This window comes from Rhinatrema bivittatum, chromosome 7 (genome assembly GCF_901001135.1).
Source record: "Rhinatrema bivittatum chromosome 7, aRhiBiv1.1, whole genome shotgun sequence".
NCBI lineage: Eukaryota > Metazoa > Chordata > Amphibia > Gymnophiona > Rhinatrematidae > Rhinatrema > Rhinatrema bivittatum.
This window is the reverse complement of record NC_042621.1, coordinates 37,995,166-38,010,412: the sequence shown is the minus strand read 5'-3', so window position 1 is coordinate 38,010,412 and position 15,247 is coordinate 37,995,166. Positions and strand designations below refer to the sequence as shown.

At 49.6% G+C, this 15,247-nt stretch overlaps 1 protein-coding gene across 4 annotated transcripts in view; it reads right to left on the bottom strand.

Annotated features, from left to right (window-relative positions):
- Positions 1-15,247, bottom strand: part of DHX38 (DEAH-box helicase 38) — a 450,894-nt gene that overhangs the window by 221,651 nt on the left and 213,996 nt on the right. For all 4 annotated transcript variants that reach the window (XM_029608272.1, XM_029608271.1, XM_029608270.1 and 1 more), the window contains one exon: positions 14,599-14,785. In XM_029608272.1, coding sequence (XP_029464132.1) covers positions 14,599-14,785 — 187 coding nt within the window. The remainder of the gene's footprint in view (positions 1-14,598; positions 14,786-15,247) is intronic.

Sequence of the window (15,247 nt, the reverse complement as noted above, 5' to 3'; positions counted from 1 at the left end):
AATTCAGGGCTAAACCCTTCAAGCCCAGCCTATAAAAAAAAAAAAGAATAATGGAAATACAAACCTGCTTCCTGACACCAAGTCCTAAAAGCCTTCCAGACCCAAACATAGGCCACAGACATCACTCTTCAGAATCAAACTTAAAACCTCAATTGTCTCCTCTCAAGAGCCAAGCAGGGAGACAAAAGCAATCCATCTGTTCCAAATAAATAAGACCTTAGTACAACAGGTTGGACACCTGGCTGAGCCTCAAGAGATCATCTACCTTGAGACAAGACTGCAGACCATGGGTATCCGAGTCACTGCAGTGCTACCAGAATCACTTGTCCCCAATTCTGTGCATCTTAGCACCCTACTGATCAACAGCTATGATGGAAAAGCATACAGGAATACATCCTGAGGCTACAGTTGAACTAGGGCATCCAGATCTTCTGACTGAAGAATCTTGGTACCCTGGCATTTTGCCTTGTTGTTAACAAGTTCACCAATGGACTGCCCCATCTAGACTTGAGAGTGAATGAATGCCCGTGCGATTTCGGCGCTCAAGGCGTGACGTCACGACGCTTGACGTCACGGCATGTGACTGCCTTGAGCGCCAAAATCGCACGGGCATTCATTCACTGCTGGCGGGGGCCGTGCATTCATCCAGGCAGAGGGAGCCGGTGGCGAAAGCGGCCTCCGGAGGCCGCTTTCGCCGCCAGCTCCCTCTGCCTGGATGAATGCTCGCCCACCTGGCCGCGGCCTGGATCGAACACGAGCCCACCTGCCCGCCGGCTCCCACCGCCGCCTGGATCCAACGCGCGCCCACCCGCCCGCCGGCTCCCGCCGCCGCCTGGATGAACGGGCGCCCACCTGCCCCCATCGCCGCCTGGATCCAACGCGCGCCCACCCGCCCGCCGGCTCCCACCGCCGCCGCCGCCTGGATGAACGGGCGCCCATCCGCCCGCCGGCTCCCACAGCTGCCTCGATGACCGCACGCCTGGGGGACTCGGAAAGTGACAGGAAAGTGACAGGTATTTATAAATATATATAAACAACTTACGCTGCAATATTAATATGGAGGTCGTCCATGGTTTTTTACACTTTACTCCCTTTGGTTTTACCCCCATTTTTTACACTTTATTCCCGTTTTAATTTTCGCCCTGCGCCTTGCTTCGGGAGGGGGGGGAACCATCCACTTCCTGGTGCTGTATTAGCGCCTATACAGTAAAATGGGTTGCACGGGCCTAACGCTTGCCTAACGCTTCGCAGCCGCGGCATGCATTTGCATGCAATTTGAAGAGAATATCGAGCGGTAGGTGAAGAGAACTGTGCGTGCGGGGAACGAGGGTGCGCCCGGCACTGCCACACTGTTTCTACCGCGGCCTTAGAGTATCGATCTGTGTGACAGGTTTGATTTCCTTCAAATTCTTTTTTTTTTTTTTACATATAGAAATTAATCAATACTTGCTTGATCCTGGAAACAATCAGAAGGAGAAAGAAAGAAATCACCACAGTGTGGAAAACAGAGAAAGCTAGGGAACTGCAGGTTCAACTGCCTGCCTCTGCTGGGAGACAGAGAAATACTGAAGGGACGCAGGGCGAGCACTATCCTTATATAGGATATCTTTTCAGTTTTTCTCTGTCTCCCTCTGCTGGACAGGAGGCGCAACCCCACTGTCTGGACTGATCCGGGTACGTACAGGGAACAGTTGTTCCTCCAACAGAAAGACCATTCCCTCTCTCTTCACGAACCGAGTGCTGCAATATTCCAACACCTGTGTAGGCTCTTGGCAAGGTTGATCATCCAGCAGAGACTCTGCAACAGGTGAAGTACCCTATTGACTGGGTGTTGACAATTCTCCTGGGACTTTGGCCAAATCAACCAACTGTCTAGGTAAAGCTTAACCAAAAGTCCTTCCTTCTGAAGATCTGCAGCAACCACCACAATTATCTTGCAGAAGGTGCGAGGATTCATCGCTAACCAGTGAAGAAATGCCTGAAACTGGAGAGACGGCTGAGGGGGGATATGATAGAGATGTTTAAAATCATGAGAGGTCTAGAATGGGTAGATGTGAATTGGTTATTTACTCTTTCGGATAGTAGAAAGACTAGGGGGCACTCCATGAAGTTAGCATGGGGCACATTTAAAACTAATCGGAGAAAGTTCTTTTTTACTCAACGCACAATTAAACTCTGGAATTTGATGCCAGAGGATGTGGTTAGTGTAGTTAGTATAGCTGTGTTTAAAAAAGGATTGGATAAGTTCTTGGAGGAGAAGTCCATTACCTGCTATTAAGTTCACTTAGAGAATAGCCACTGCCATTAGCAATAGTAACATGGAATAGACTTAGTTTTTGGGTTCTTGCCAGGTTCTTATGGCCTGGATTGGCCACTGTTGGAAACAGGATGCTGGGCTTGATAGACCCTTGGTCTGACCCAGTATGGAATTTTCTTATGTTCTTAATATCACAAACCTGAGAAATCTCTGATGATCTTTGAGAATGGGAATGTCCAGGCATGCCCATCAAGAGATCCAAGGATACCAAAAACTCTCCCTTCCTTACAGCTACAATCACAGACTCCAGGGGCTCCATACAAAAACAAGGCACGTGCAAAGGCACATTCACTTTCTGCAAATCTAGAATAAGACCAAACGTTCCTTCCATCTCTGGAATAGCATCACTGACCTTTTCTCTGTCCAGTATCAGAACCAGTTCAGCCAAGTGGAAATGACAGTCCAGGATGGATCTTGTGGCCTTCCTCTTTACAAGAAAAGCACAGGGGGAACTAGAAATGCAGTGACTACATGGCATACAAATTTTAAAGAAAAACCTTCTCTTATCACAACCAAACCTTTTCTTAGCCAAACCAATGAGGAATGGACCAATTGGCCTTCACTGAGAGCTCTTAAACCTCCCCCCCTCCCAGAAACAGAGTTGGAGCCATCCCTGGAACCACTCCAACTCCCTCAAAAGGACTGGGGATTTCCAGGATACTGCCTCTGGAAAAAAATCTTCCATGGATGGTAATATACTGCTTCATGAAACTTCAGCCTGCCAGGAAAAGCCTTACAAGAAGCTTTGGGCTTATCCTCAGGCAACGTTTGGGCCTTGGACTCCCCAAGATGCATGACCAACTTCTCCAGATCCTCACTAAAGTGCAGTTTTTCCCTTGAACAGCAGATTCCCCAGCTGCAACTTGGATCAGACATCCACCACCCAATTCAGACCCCTCACCGAATGAGACCCCACCACCAAATGAGACCCCCTCACCGAAAACATGTGCCTGGCTGCCAACCTTAAGAAATCATCTAAATAATAAAGACAAGAAAGACCATACCAGCTTTCAACTGCTCTGCTTGCTTGTTACAGTTTTACATACATAATATCCAACAATAAGTATTAAAATTAATATAATAAAAATAATAGTAGACAATATATACATACTGCTCTTCTCTACTTTCATGGCACCACTCCCGTTTCTAGGGATCTATTGAACAGGTCATCCACTGAAAGACTTGTTCAATAGAAACCTAGTCTTTGTATTTTTCGAAAAAGTAAACAACCGATTCGCGTTTACACACCGAAGATATCTGAATCCTCAATAAATCATGCACCTGATTCTGCAACTTCTGGATTCTTACATCTATTAACAGGATTGAGCCTTCCTTTGTGTCTAATCAATTCCCTAAATACTCCAGGGATTGAGAGGGTAATAAATTGCTCACAGAAACTGAAAACTCAGGCCAGGTCCTGAAATAACAGCATCACTCTGGCTGTCGCCAATTCACTTTCCAGGGCTGACTTGACTCAGATTAACCAATGGTCCAGACAGGAATGCAACAAAATACCTTCTCTTTACAGAGGGTTGACGCTACAACCATCAGCTTGGAGCCATGGCCAACACAAAAGGTAAAGCCTGACATTGAAAGTGCCCCCTAGTTACAGCAAAGCAAACTCTGGTCCTTCTTTTACTAGGAAATGTAGGAACACCTCCATTATAACATTAAAAATTCTTCTCATCACACTACTACTATAAACATACTTCAGAGTCTGTATCCTGAAGTGGAACACCTTCAGAACCTTCAAAAGCACAAAATCTGATGAAAAAGACAAAGCAGAAGAGGAATCATCGGTATCCCCCTCAGGGACATTCACTGCGCCTTGTGGACCAAGCCCTCCCCGACTTGCCCCCCCTCGGGGACCACCTTTTGCGGGGGCAACTGCAGCAGGAGATTTCCCTCCCCCTCCGCTGTAATTGCCGCTGAACTCACTGCCATGAGCAAATCCAAGATGGCGCATGTTCCCGCGCTCAGTGGGAATGGGCTGAGAGCCGGGGGCTGCAGCTCCCCGAAGGCCCCGGAGACAGTCTGGACCTACAAAACGACCCTCCTGGGGGTCGTGGAGGCTCCCTCTCCACCTGAGAGGCAAGAGGAACAAAGACCTTCCTGCGAGAGATGAGCTCACACGGCACCACAAGCCCAACACGCAGTTCGCCGCAGCATTTGCCTGTAAAGCAGGCTACAAGTTTCCCTCGGATAAAAAACAGACAAAAACGTGGCGAAACGGAACGAGATGAGCCCAAAGGCGATTAGAAGGGAAGGGAGAGCCCAGAAAAGTAAAAGGCAACAAAACAGCAAAATTTCAAAAAATTGTGGTTTTGTTTTTTTTACTTGCCCTAAAGCCCTGGTCCTACTGGGGGGAGTGAGCCTGGCTCCCCGGTATCACCCCCAGTACTGCTTAGCTGGCAATAGGGTTCTCAACCCTGCACAACCAGGGGGGATGGTCCCCTCAGGACCTAGCAACCCCCTGGGAGGCTGAAGACTGTCGCCTTGTAGCAAATTATTTTCTCTCTCAGATGATCACTTTTTTTTGGTTTTCTTTTGGTTTTTTCATATAAAACTGACTAGGCAATAATTATCCCTAATCCAACACTAAGTAACCACACAGACTGTAGGTTTTGCACCTCCACCATCTGCTGGAGACAGAGTATATACGGCAGAGCCCGTCAAAACTTCTCTGTGTCCATCTGCTGGAGGGGAGGCAAAACCGAGGAGTCTGGACTGATCCGGATACGTACAGGGAATAAAGGTTTATAGACTTTTCCTTCGGAAACTTGTCCAAACCTTTTTTAAGCATAACTTCACTGATAGCTTTCCCCATATCCTCTGGCAATGAATTCCAGAGATTAATTATGTATTGAGTAAAAAAAATATCTTCTCTTATTACCTAAGTAGGAAATTACACCCCATGAACGATATGCCATGAGCAAGGAGGTGTGTCTGGCAACAAAGTGGGTCATATAAACCTTAAAATATTTATTAGGAAGACACTTTAATCTCGTTACAGATCATGCCCCTCTCTGGTGTCTGAATGTAATGAAAAACAATGTCTAGCTAACTTGGTGGTCCCTAGTTTTATAATCTTATTAGTTAGAGGTTTGCAATCAAGCTAGTAAGGTTCATACCAATGCAGATTTTTTATCTAGACACGATGACGAAGGAATCTGGAAGCCGAGGTGAAAAAGGGGTCAAAAAGTGAGGAGTGTGAAGAAGCAAGCCCCTTGCCTCTAATGAAAAGCAGGGAACAGCTAGTATATGACAAAGCAAGCCCCATACCTCAGACTGAAAGTAGGAAACAGCATACAAAAGTAGAGCCAGAGCCAGACCCAAAGTACCTCGAACATGGGGAGATTGGGAAAGAACTACATCTCCCAAGTCACCCAAGCTAGGAAGAGGCCAATGGGCCTCGGGGGAGGATCCAGAGTTTAGGGAAGACTGGCCAGGCAAGAGTCTACTGAACACACCTGAAAGTGTGCATGGGAGAATGGTAGCAGAGTCAGACAGGCTGCATCCTGTCAGTGGGGAATTTAAGCTACCAGGTCTTATGGAGGAGGAAGCCACAGAATTAGAGGAACCGGTGGGCATGGATATAGATTAACAGGACTATGCCCTAATATTTTCTTCCGAGCATTTAAATGCTGTTAAAAGCCTAACAGGAGGAACTTCCCTGAGGAAAAGAGGGTTCTTTATTTTTCTCTTTCTTAATCTGCAAAGAGTTTGCAAGTTTTTGGCACAACAAAGGGGGTGAAGGGGAAAGTTTATGTCACAACAGAAGGGAGAAGGGGAGGTTTAGGTCACAACCCTTAGGCTTAAGCAGCTATAATTCTGAACTTTTGTTTCACCTTCAGAGATAAAGGTAATCGCTGCTCCTTGGTTTCTGAAAGTTTTCTTTTCTCTTTCTTTTGGTCTTTGCCTTGAAATGGTTGTTAAAGGGAAAAGCCAGGATTGTTAGCTGTTCCCTGGTTTCAGCAGGAATACCTGTTGACAGTATTATGGCAAAAATAATTACATTGGAATGAAACTAGGGAAACTGGACTTCCAAAATAAAAGCAGAACAGAAGAACTGATAACTTGTTTTCTTTTATCCACTGAGCCATCATTCTTGATTGAAAGAGCAAGACAGTGAGCAAGAGAGCACAATAGAGCGAGAAAAAGCACCCTCTTGAAGTCCAGTTGCTCCTGGGAAGAAGCCTGGAATGTTACAGATCTCAAGACTGCACTGAAAGAATTATTTACCTAGATGGATACAAAAGACCCATACTACTTGATTGGTGTTCAGAAAACTCCAGTGCCTGACCTACAAAGACATCCTAGGACAGCAGCCACAGCAAACAAAAGAAAATTAGGTTCTTACCTTTGATAATTTTCGTTCCTGTAGTACCACGGATCAGTCCAGACTCCTGGGTTTGGCCCCCCCTCTAGCAGATGGAGACAGAAGTTTACAAACAAAAACTCCACCTATATCTAGGCTGGTGCCACCTACAGTCCGGTAGTATTACTTAATGTCAGAGCAGGAAAATCACAAATCAAACTGGCTAACGAACCTTCTAACCAGGACCAACACCACCAGTCCAACAGAATCCTCCTTACCGGTTCTCAATGCCCAACTGGGAAAACGAACCCGAGATACCGATAACAGACAGAAAAGGAGCAAAATATCAGACAGCAGCACGTACACTATGGCCTCTCCCAATAGTAGCACTTATCCGGGTGAGACTCTGGACTGATCCGTGGTACTACAGGAACGAAAATTATCAAAGGTAAGAACCTAATTTTCTTTTCCCTGTACGTACCCGGGTCAGTCCAGACTCCTGGGATGTACCCAAGCGCACTTCACCTGGGATGGGATCCAGAGAGGCCCGCTCTAAGCACACCTTCTCCAAACCCTCCCGCACCGGGAGCCTTGACATCCAAACAGTAGTGCCGGGAAAAAGTATGCAAAGATTTCCACGTGGCTGTCCTGCAAATCTCTTCCGCCGAGATATGTTGACATTCCGCTCAAGAAGTGGCCTGAGAGCGAGTAGAATGGGCACGCAGCCCCAAGGGCAGGGACCGACCCTGCAACATATACGCCGAATTAATGGCCTCTTTCAACCATCGCACAATGGTAGTCTTGGACGCCGCATTGCCCCTTCGAGGACCACTCCAGAGCACGAACAGATGATCGGAAACCCGAAACGCATTAGTTACCTCCAGATAACGTAACAGGAAGCGCCGCACATCCAATTTACGGAGGTCCTTAGCCAAAGGATCCGAATCATCGAGTTGCAAGAACGAAGGTAACTCAAGCGACTGGTTGACATGGAAAGAAGAAACCACCTTGGGTAAGAAGGATGGAACCATACGCAAGGATACCCCTGACTCAGATATCCTCAAAAAGGGCTCCCTGCACGACAAAGCTTGAAGCTCGGAAATCCGACGCACCGAAACAATGGCCACTAAGAACACTACCTTCAGTGTCAAATCCTTCAAGGTGGTTTTGCGAATAGGCTCGAACGGAGCGCCACACAAGGCCCGAAGAACAAGATTCAAATTCCAGGACGGACAAGGCTGACAAATCGGAGGCCGCAGATGTTTCGCCCCTCGCAGGAAACGTGCTACATCAGGATGAGCCGCCACTGGTTTCCCCTGAATCAAACCACGTAAGGAACCCACAAGGAACTACATGAAAGACCCTTAGACAAACCGTCCTGCAGGAACAGAAGGATATCCAGCACGGTCGCATCGCGTAGGAATCACGTCCCGGTCCAGACACCACGATTCAAACAACTTCCAGACCCTAACATAAGATAAGGAAGTAGACGTCTTCTGGGAGCGTAGTAGAGTAGCAACCACCGGTTCCGCGTAGCCCTTAGATCTCAGCCTTTGCCTCTCAAAAGCCAGGCCGCTAGACAAAAGCGATCGACCTGGTTGAAACACACAGGTCCTTGGTGAAGAAGATCCGGAACATACGGGAAACGGAGAGGCTCCTCTACCGCCAGGTTCAGGAGGTCTGCGAACCACGGGCGCCATCATGGCCACTCGGGCACCACCAGAACAACGTCCGCCGAGTGTGCCTCGATCCGCCGCAACACCTTTCCTATGAGTGGCCACGGAGGAAACACAGAGTAGTACGTCCGTTGGCCATGGAAGAGCCAGAGCATCTACTCCCTCTGCTGCCGTCTCCTGCCTTCGAGCAAAAAACCGAGGCGCTTTCGCATTGCGGAAGGTTGCCATCAAATCGATCGCAGGTGTGCCCCACCGAGCACAAATGAGCCGGAAGGCATCCTCCGCTAGCTCCCACTCTCCTGGATCCAGCCAATTTCGGCTCAAGAAATCGGCCTGAACATTGTCTACCCCAGCTATGTGGGAGGCTGCGAGACAACTGAGATGACGCTCCGCCCAGGCGAACATGAGACGAACTTCGGACGCTACAGCCTGACTCTTGGTTCCCCCTTGTCGGTTGATGTACACCACTGTGGTCGCATTGTCGGACAACATTCTGATTGCCCTGCCGCGAATGAGTGGTAGGAACTCCAGAAGAGCCAGCCGAACTGCTCTGGTTTCCAGACGATTTATGGACCACGATGCTTCCTGAGGCAAGCACTGCCCCTGTATTGAACACCGTAAGCACACCGCTCCCCAGCCGAGCAGACTGGCATCCATGGTAATGACCGTCCAACACGGGATCTCTAAAGGAACCCCGTGACTCAAGTTGGCCAGACACAACCACCAATCCAAGCTGTCCCTGGCTGCCAGAGTCAGGGGCAGTGGTAGATGAAATTCTTCCGAGACCGGGTTCCATCGGGAGAGCAACACTGACTGTAAGGGCCGCATATGAGCGAACGCCCAAGGTACCAATTCCAGTGTTGACCTCATGGACCCCAACACCTGCAAATAGTCCCAGACAATGGGCACCTGCTTGGATAACAATCTGCGAACGCGCGCTTGCAATTTGAACATTCAGTCTTGTGTAAGAGAAGCCGTTCCCTGACGCGTGTCGAACAACGCTCCCAAAAACTCCAGGGACTGCAATGGCATCAACTGACTCTTGGAGACATTGACTATCCAACCGAGCTTGTCCAACAACTGGAGAACCCGCTGGATCGCTGCTCGGCAGAGCGTCTCAGACTTGGCACGGATTAGCCAATCGTCCAAATACGGGTGCACCAACAGACCTTCCCTCCAGAGGTGCGCTGCCACTACCACCATAATCTTGGTGAACGTTCAAGGCGCTGTGGCCAGACCGAACGGGAGCGCCTGGAATTAAAAATGCTGCCCCAGCACTGCAAACCGTAGGAACTGTTGATGCTCTGCCCGAATGCCGATGTGGAGATACGCCTCCATGAGGTCCCGGGAGGCCAGAAACTCCCCCGGATGCATGGACGCGATTACCGACCGTAAAGTTTCCATTCGAAAATGAGGAACCCGCAGACATTTGTTGACCCCCTTCAGGTCCAGGATGGGCCGACACGTTCCTTCCTTCTTTGGTACTACGAAGTAAATGGAATACTGGCCCCTGCGAAGTTTGTTGACCAGAACGGGAACGATCGCGCCGAGCTCCCTGAGACGATCTAGTGTGGCCCGTATCACCCGTCGCTTCGCTGAGAACCTGCAAGGGGATACCAGAAAAAACGGAAACGGCCGGTGTAAAAAATCTAACTCGTAACCGTGTCTTATCACATCTAGGACCCACTGGTCCGACGTGATCCTGGTCCATTCCTCGTAAAAACGGCCGAGACACCCCCCAATTCTGGGAACGGAGGAATGGACTGGCCGCCCATCATTGTGCAGGTTTGCCCCCTGCACAGGCTGACCAGCGCCCGAACGACTGAAACGGCATCCGCGAAATGACTGCGAATAAGATTGCTGACGCTGTGCACTGTGACGAAAAGAAGAAACGGATCCCCGGGAGCCTCGAGGCCGACGACTACCGCGAAAACGCGACCTGGAAGGGCCAGCCCCCTGAGACCGCGGCCTGTCCTCCGGTAAACGGTGAACCTTATTCTCCCCCAGGGATTCAATCAAATCTTCCAATTCTTTACCAAACAACAGTCTCCCCTTGAAGGGCAAGGAACCTAGCCATGCTTTAGAAGTCACGTCCACCGACCAATGTCGTAACCACAATAGCCTCCGCGCGGCCACCGCCGAAACCATCGTCCTGGCCGAAGTGCGAAGAAGATCATAGAAGGCATCCGCACTATAAGCGATCACTGCCTCCAAGCGACTCGCTTGGCGTGCTTCTTCCGGCGACAGAGACTCATTGGCCAAGAGCTGCTGTGCCCAGCGGAGACCTGCCCGAAGGGAAAAATTACTAGAAATCGCCGCACGAATTCCCAATGCGGAGACTTCGAAGATCTTTTTCAGCTGCACCTCCAGCTTCCCGTCTTGCAAATCCTTAAAAGCAGTACCTCCGGTGACCGGAATGGTGGTTTTCTTTGTGACCGCCGCTACTGCTGAGTAGCATCTTCAGCATGCGCAGCATGTCCAGGGCGTCCTCCGGTAAGGGATAGAGTTTATCCATCGCCTTCGCCACCTTCAGCCCCAAATCCGGAGTGTCCCATTCTTTAAACAGTAAATCCGAGGCAGAAAAATGCAAAGGGAAGGCTAAAGGAGGCCCCCGGAGACCCAAAACGACCGGGTCCATTACTCCGAGCCGGGACTCTTCCTGCGGCACCTAGATCCCTAATTCCCCCAGAATTTCCGGGATAAGAGGTCCCAGCTCCTCCTCCTGAAACAAATGGTAATCCCCCTCGGTAGCATGGGCCCCTCGGGAACCCGAGGCTCCTTAGTCTCCGTCCCCATCAACCCCCCTCGGGGGCTGGGACAGAAGCTCTGTATGCCCGGACGGGTCCTCCGGCTCATCCGTGTCAGTGGCCGATTCCAGCTCCCCCCTGGAAACCGAGGACAGGAGTGGTCGAGCCCTACTCTGGCCCTCCGACCCCGGACCTGGCTTGGACCTTTTCTCCACCCGAGCCCCGAATCTGGAGTGGAGGGCTCCCATGCCCTCTTCTTGGCCCGTCTACGGGCCTTGAAGGCCTTATGCATAAGCAGAACAAATGCGGACCCAAAGGACGAATCCGAGTCCGAGGCCTCTTCTTCCTCCCCCTCAGAGGGATGTGGAGAGAAAGCCCCCATGGCTGAAGCGCGACTGTCCCCCTTGGGACCCCCCCCCCCCCCCCCGCTGCAGGGATAACATCGGCGGAGGGTCGTCCTCCGCCTCACATGCCGGCAACGCGCCTGCCGCGGCTTCCCTCGGACCTAAAATGGCTGCTGTTCCCGCCGAAAACGCCGACGAAGAAAACAAAATGGCACCTGGACCTGGTGTCCCCGAAGCCTTCCCGGCATTAATCGCCGGCCTGCCGACCTCGGGACCGGCTCCATACCTGCCTGCTGCCCCGGGACCCTGCCGGCGTCGCGGACCCCCCCCCTCCCCGCCGGAAACGCATGACGAACACAGGCTGTCCCTTGACAGCCGGGTGGCCGCGGACCCATAGGCCTGACATGCAGCTCGGCCCCGACGAGGAGAAAAGGGTAGGCACAGTACAAAAAAGAAAAGATCTCCCCGGCGACGGCGGTCCTCTACCTCCCCCCTCACAGGAACAGGACAGGAGAGACGAGGCACAGACAAAAGAAGAAAAACAGGCAGTACTTTTTTTTTTTTTTTTAACACACAGACACAGTTACCGGTAAATCAGGTCCGGGTCCATCTGGGGGGAGGGAACCGGGCACCCCGATGTCACCCCCAGCCCTGATAGACGCTGGCAGTGGAGCTCCCCCACGTAATAGCGGCCTCAACCAGAGGGGATGGTCCCCTCAGGACCTCACTACCCTCTGGGAGGCAGGCTCGGTGACCAGCAGGCAAGCCTCTGCAGTCCGAACCCCAATCCGTCTGCTTCCTACTCTCAAACTGCTTTCTTTCCTTTTTTTTTTTTTTTTACACACTAACTACCACCTAAATCTAGGCCTCAGCACAGACTGTAGGTTTGGCACCCTCTCCACCTGCTAGGAGACAGAAGAATACTGCCGGACTGTAGGTGGCACCAGCCTAGATATAGGCGGAGTTTTTGTTTGTAAACTTCTGTCTCCATCTGCTAGAGGGGGGGGGGCCAAACCCAGGAGTCTGGACTGATCCGGGTACGTACAGGGAACAGATATTTACAATGAAAGCCCTAATCCTAGCTGAAGCCAAAAAGGGCATCCCCTGCTCTGCATTCTCCAAGACCATGCCATACATCTCAAGGGGCTTTCCTGAACATGTTGAGACAAACGCAATCCTGCCCTAGCAACAAAACCACTGCATACAACAGCCTGTAGCACCAAACTAGCAGCCTCTAATGCCTGTTTAAGCATAGCCTCTATCATCCATTCCTGAGCATCATTGAGGACAGACCCCCACCCCCTACCTAAGGAATAGTCCTCCTCCTAAGGTAGCACAAATGAATGCACCCATCTTTAGGAATTTTTAGCTTTTCCTTTCCTAAATCAGAAGGGGACTCAGCCTTGCCGTAATCTTACTTCCTTTAAAATTTATCTCTGGGGTATCCATAACACAAATATCAAATTCTTAACTGATCTATGCTATTGAAACACTTTGGATGGTTTCCTTAAACTCATTTTATGGTCTTCTTTGGAGTGAACAAACACCTCTCCTTTTTCTTCTCCTACTTTAACCATTCCCAGAGACTATGGAATTATGGATGAAGGTTCCTCCCTTGTGGGACAATTAAACCATACCTGAAACATCATCTTCCCTAGGGAACATTCCCCTTCTTCCAACTCTCCCTCCATGCCACTTAACCTTAAATGATAGACGTGAAACCACAGGACTTTCTCCCCTCCCAAACCTCCTCTCTTCTGCTTTGGATTCCCAGGAGTTCCTGAAGATGAGAAACTTGGAGCTGCACTCAGCACTATAGAACAAAGGCCTAATGAAAACACTTCACAAGTCCATGGACATAGACTCCCAAGAAGAGGAAGGAATCACATCTCCACATAATGAAAAAGGAGCTGTTTCTCTTGGATCTCCACCAATGTTTGGGTTCTTGCCAGGTACTTGTGACTTGGATTGGCCACTGTTAGAGATCAGATACTGGACTTCAAGGACCCTTGGCCTGACCCAGTATGACATTTGTTATGTTCTAAAAGGAGACACAAACCAGACCACTGCAGCATCCAAGACCAGAACTGTAGGAGGCCCTCGTTCTGAGCTACTCCCTTCTTGTAGTTCCAGTGTGGTTGAGGTTCCCGCCATAGCAACAAACACGCTGGCGGGAACAGCCTGTAGATGACCCCACTGATGTGGCCCTTTCCACTCTATCCTGCCTCAGGAGAGATTCCTCGTGCTGCCCTCTCTCCCCCACAAGATTTATAGAAGTTTCCTCTTTTTAGTGCTTGACAGCATTACCTGCATCTGCTTTAAACTACTGAGTGCTTCCTGCTCTCCTGAAGAGGCGCTATCACTTCCCTCCCTACTTCAGCCCCTGACCACACAGCCAAGGGAAAAAAACCACACCCAATAACTGCAACTCACCCTCCAATGGCAAACTGTTCTTCAACTTTAACTTTGCCTTTTTTTTATATAGCTTTAATAAATAGGAACTAGGTGCAACCACTGGGTTCAGAAGGGAGTAAAATATAGTGAGGGAAGCCTTGTTTTATTTTTCAAGGAAGAGACGAGAAAAATTGGGGATGGAGAGGGAAGAGAGGTAATTCCAACAACCGTAGCCTGAAGAACCCTGTTCCAATAACTGGAAGCCCTCTGGTCCACTTGTGCTCAGTCGAGGGAGGAAGTACAAGACTTTCACCTCAGGAGCTGCCCATCCAAATTTCTGTCTTTCTTCACCTGGCCTAACCAGGCCTCAGCTCACAGGACAGGATGCTTGCCTGCCATCTGCTGGAGGCAGAATACCTGCTGGTTGGGAAGCATAAACCCATATGTTTGAACTGATCTGGCTGGTTGAAGATGAAAAAACATTACAATTAAAATACATAAAGATTATACAAATATCAGTGTAGGTACCAATGGTTTAGAGGGGCCGCCAAACCACCTGTGAACTGTACAGCTCTAGATCTTAAGGGAAAGCTGAAAAATCTTTCAGCAGTGCAGGTAGCCCAAAGAGAAATACAAATAACTAGCCAACACCAATACAAGCTTAGAAATGGATTTCTAATGAACTCACAACCTTAACACATGGCTATTCTTCCACTTTCAACATACAAGATTTTTGAATTTTAACAATTGTTCAATTCATTTGTCTCCATTTCATAATACAGTGCCGTTGATCCTCACTCACCTCTTCTCCAAGGCCGACCTGCATCTCTTCGCTCACTCGCTTGGCTACAGACATGGCAGCTACACGGCGGGGCTGAGTGCAACCAATCATGCCATAGTCTGTGTATCCATCTTCATGGAGATACTGGGTCAGCTGTGTTGTCTTTCCGCTTCCTGTTTCACCCACTACAATCACTATGCTGTTGTCTCTGGAGAGGGAAGATTGTGACAGCGGCACTCAGTCACCAATAAACTTCAGTATGGATTCCACTGGTATGGGCTGCAGGCCAATAGTACATTTATGTTTGCTTACTGAATGATAGTGACTGCGTGGTAGGTGTCAGCAGGAGGGCAGATACTGTATGGATAGAATCAGGAATACACGTCTGGAAAATGGTGACCGAGTGCTTGCACGTGGTAGCAGAGATACTTGCCAGATCGCACTGGGATGATAACACACTGCACAACAGTCTACTTGACAGTGAATGGTATCAAAGCATGTGAAGGATGAATGGGTGCCAGAGGATGTGGGACAGGGAGGAGGAACAGCATTGTAGGTGCCAAAGGATGTAAAGAGATGGGAGAGAGAAGGAAAGTCTATGCATGGGAATTGGCAAAGGCATGTATGCAAGAGGATGAGGGAGGGGGGTAGGGCAGGTTATCCCCTGTTC